The sequence below is a fragment of the Glandiceps talaboti genome, chromosome 3 (assembly GCF_964340395.1).
Source record: "Glandiceps talaboti chromosome 3, keGlaTala1.1, whole genome shotgun sequence".
In the NCBI taxonomy this organism is placed as follows: domain Eukaryota; kingdom Metazoa; phylum Hemichordata; class Enteropneusta; family Spengelidae; genus Glandiceps; species Glandiceps talaboti.
Window position 1 is genome coordinate 5,260,873 of NC_135551.1, and position 3,932 is coordinate 5,264,804.

At 35.2% G+C, this 3,932-nt stretch overlaps 1 protein-coding gene across 1 annotated transcript; it reads right to left on the minus strand.

The window, feature by feature from the left end:
* Nucleotides 1–370: 370 nt before the first annotated feature.
* Nucleotides 371–3,641, minus strand: LOC144432698 (sialate:O-sulfotransferase 1-like). Its single transcript, XM_078120964.1, has 3 exons — nucleotides 3,608–3,641; nucleotides 1,658–1,852; nucleotides 371–732 (listed from the first exon to the last, which is right to left on the minus strand). The coding sequence occupies exons 1-3, from the start codon at nucleotides 3,639–3,641 to the stop codon at nucleotides 371–373; spliced, it is 591 nt and encodes a 196-aa protein (XP_077977090.1).
* Nucleotides 3,642–3,932: the final 291 nt, after the last annotated feature.

Below are 3,932 nucleotides of genomic sequence, written 5' to 3' on the forward strand. Positions count from 1 at the left end.
ATCGAAATGTAAAGCTCTGTGTATTTTGCATACCGTATGTTAACATGTTAATCATGTTTACACGAGGTCTGGGAAGACTGGAGTGTTTATCAGTATCTCTCATATTTGATTTAAACATATTCCCGATATATTCCTATTACCTCAGATTGTTTGTTTCCCTTGTCTACATTTATTACTACCTTATTGGCATATCTCACACATGAAAAAGCATTTGGAACAACACTCCCGAAAAAACAGTCTATTCATGTTGGACCCTTTAGTAGAAGCAAACCCAATATACGAGATATAAAACTGAAATCACAGTAATGGCCTATACTGGTGACATTTTATTCTATGGCGACTTGTAGACATGCCACATAATGGACATATCTTATAACAGTTTGGATGCAGGGTGTATAGGGCTATGACCGTCTTCTTTCAGGATACGGTCTATGTACGTGATGTACCCATTGATCAATTTATGTAAACTATTTGTGTAGGGATCAAACTTTGACCCTTTACGATTCTTGGTTGGTTTTCGATGGAAATTGCCTTCTTTGTTCTCTTCAACACATCGCCGCCTTTCTGCTGTAAACGTAAGGTTGAGAAATGACATCATACGGTCGATATTTGATATGGTATCCTTCTTCAGGTCCTCATAGTAAACAACTAAAAGACGTCTTTTTTCAGTCAACCAACATTTGTGTAATCCTTGCCAGTATGAACTGTGTTTTGCGACAAACTCTTCCCAATCTGAAAAAAAATAGTATCCTGTTATACCTTAGGCTTATTAAAAGTGACACCACTGTCTAAAATCTGAATCTACCAATGCTTCTATAGATAGTTCTTATGTTTCAGTATGAGACATGTTATAAATCTATGTACAGTGTTAGAATTATTGCATGCATAGTGACAACATAAACCATATTCTTACAAGTTGAGATATGATGTTGCAATATGTTGGTTAAAGTAGGTAGGCGTGAATGATGATGTGTTTATGTTTTTAATCACGTCAGCAAATCAACAGGCATGAAGCAACGCCCAACTCCATGAACAGCATATAGAATCCATTGCAGCCTTAATAAGCGCATAGGATTAAAGCATTCACATCGCAACCTCAATCCTACTAGGTACCAATTATACAACATAGATGAGAGCGTGCACGTACCTACCACCTTTTGATGGGTTTGATGACATATTACTACATGGTGCTTTCATTTAGTTGTTTGGTATATGTTATCTCTACACTGTTTTCTTGTTATTATGTAAGTACATGTAGGTATATAACACAATGAATCCTTCGGTAGTTATATGCTCTTTCGTGCACTTTATACCTAGCTCCGCTAATCAACTCATGACGTCATGAAGTAGAATAATATTTGAAAGACACAACAAAAAGTAGAGTTTAACAAAACGTCATTCTTAAACATATAATATCATATTATGTTAACATACAAAACATTTGTTGGTCTATTCCTTGTGAACTTCTATCCAAGGCTATATTATGGTTTATAATTTGTTTTTATCAGATTGTTTATTTCTATTTACTCATTTCAAGAATTTCAAACCATTCAAGCTATATTTGATATTTCTACCATATTTCTCATTCAACATCTAATCAGTCGACATTCTACACATTGCTGTGCATATCAAAGTTGTTAAGACAATTTATACTTACATTTTCCTGTAATATTTTGTAGAGGAAATCGAGATACATGACCACCATGTCGTCTTCTGTATTCAGCTATTAGAGCATTGTACGGATTACGAATAAGCAAAATAGCAGATGAAAACTTATGTTTAATATCACAATTATGCGTTTTGACGATGAGGGTGTTGCCTTTGCGATAATCTTCAAGTTGTCCACGAAAACCTATTGTTATGGGACAATATGTATGGGATTAATGACAGAGTTAACATACAACAGTTAGTGCTATGAATCTGTTTTATTTTAAAGGGAACTAAGTGGAGACTGGGCTCATTCTATATTTTCCGACAATGCATCACCCTAGTGTACATCAGGCCTCTTCTGTGCCAATTTGTTATTTGTGATATCTTAACCTCTGCCAAGGGTTGGTTAAAATTAATTTTCCGGTGTCATTATTGTAGGTAAAGGAATATATATATATATATATATATATATATATATATATATATATATATATATATATATATATATATATATATATATATATATATATGTTGAGGGTAGAAGAAAATCAAGTCGACTTGATTTTCTTCTACCACTAGTAGGGATTTTAGTACAGAATACGTCATTTTCCGTACTATAGTTCAGATTGAGTTCAATTCTGTACTTTTATGCTGATGAGGTGGACGTTTCTGTACTTTCCCATTAGCGCCTGTCTAATCGGATTATACTCGATCTGAAAAATAGTTCAGATTGCGAGTCGGAAGTGATTTGAATACATTTGCATTTAGTTCAGAATATATTCATGAGTTCACCCCGATAACCGGGCAGTAAACAAATGAATATTCAAATCTACCGTGCTTGCAATCAATACGTACATAAACGCTATACGTGTAGCTAGTGTATTCGATACATATATGTATGTATATAAGCAGGCTTATGATATGAACTACATGGTTAGGGCGTACGTAGATTGTAATATCACAGGGCTCATTTTGAAATAAATGTTCGTAGTACGCCTTTTCATTATGCACTACATACCACCACCACTAAACGTGTTTCACATTTCTACGCGTTTGATGCATAGTAATACAGATTTAGATGACATGACAATCGTTTAAATAGTTTAAAATTGGGCCACAAATATTGCTAGTGTATGGAGCTTCTTAACAAACCTGACCGGCCAATAGCGTCAACAAACTCACAGTAGAGACGTGCTGACAGATTTGAGTCTGAGGACATTATTTCTAGCTAAGTAAAATTGAGTGACTATTGGGAATATTATGGCAGTATCTACCCATGTCATCCATGTCGTCTATAGTTTCTGACGGACTGTGTTATGTACAACGTAACGCTGAACGAAATACGGTCCATCAGGAATTAACTAGACTAACCTCTATGGGAATAGTATTCTTGTCCATGAGTCGTTTATAGAACAATTAAGTGTTAGGGTGTGATCTTCACAGTAATAAACAAGCCTTTAGAAGAACAACTTTATTTACTCTACTCACTCTGTTTGAGAGTGTATGGTACAAAAGAAATGTATAGTTCTTTTCGAATGACAAAGGCCTACTATAGAAGCCTTGTGTGATCCATTCATGTCAAACTACTTTGTTTGGTTGTGACTTTAAAGGGGAGTAAGTTAATCACACGGGTTCATTTGCATGTAATTATGCATTTCTCCACCCAAACGACGTAATCTTGAATAATTAACGACCAAGCTGGGAATCACTATCTCGGTAAATAGTGGTAAGACGTAAGACAAAAGAAATAAAACAAAGGAGTTTGAATTTGATTACCGAGAGTAACTAATGTTTTACCATACCCGGTTGAAAAATACTGAATGAGTTGAGTACAGGTTTGTATACTGTGCGTTTATATAATTTACAAACTGTAAATGTACTTGCATGTCCCGTGACTCGAGTATTCACACAGCTGTGTTGTACGCAACACTAAATGGTTTTTTTTTCTCCACCTTACCTTTCAAAGTTTGACTAAAAATATTCCAAGACATTGTGCCATGTACGTATTTGTCAAAAAAACCAAAACATTCCGAGCCAATAATTATATCGCAAACGCATGCTACTGAGCTACGTGTTGACGACTGTTTACTGTGGCCTGTTCTGATCTAGCTCTCGCGGTCCTATAATATGCGTTTCTATAGTCCGATCACATGTCGTAGTATCGCGGCGCAAATATCCAGTGTTAGGTTCTGATCATGATCATCTTATCGCTAACATGCTCGATTGTCACCTAAAATAAGTGTACTTGAGTGCCGTTTATCTTTTTTCACTGTTTGATTTTA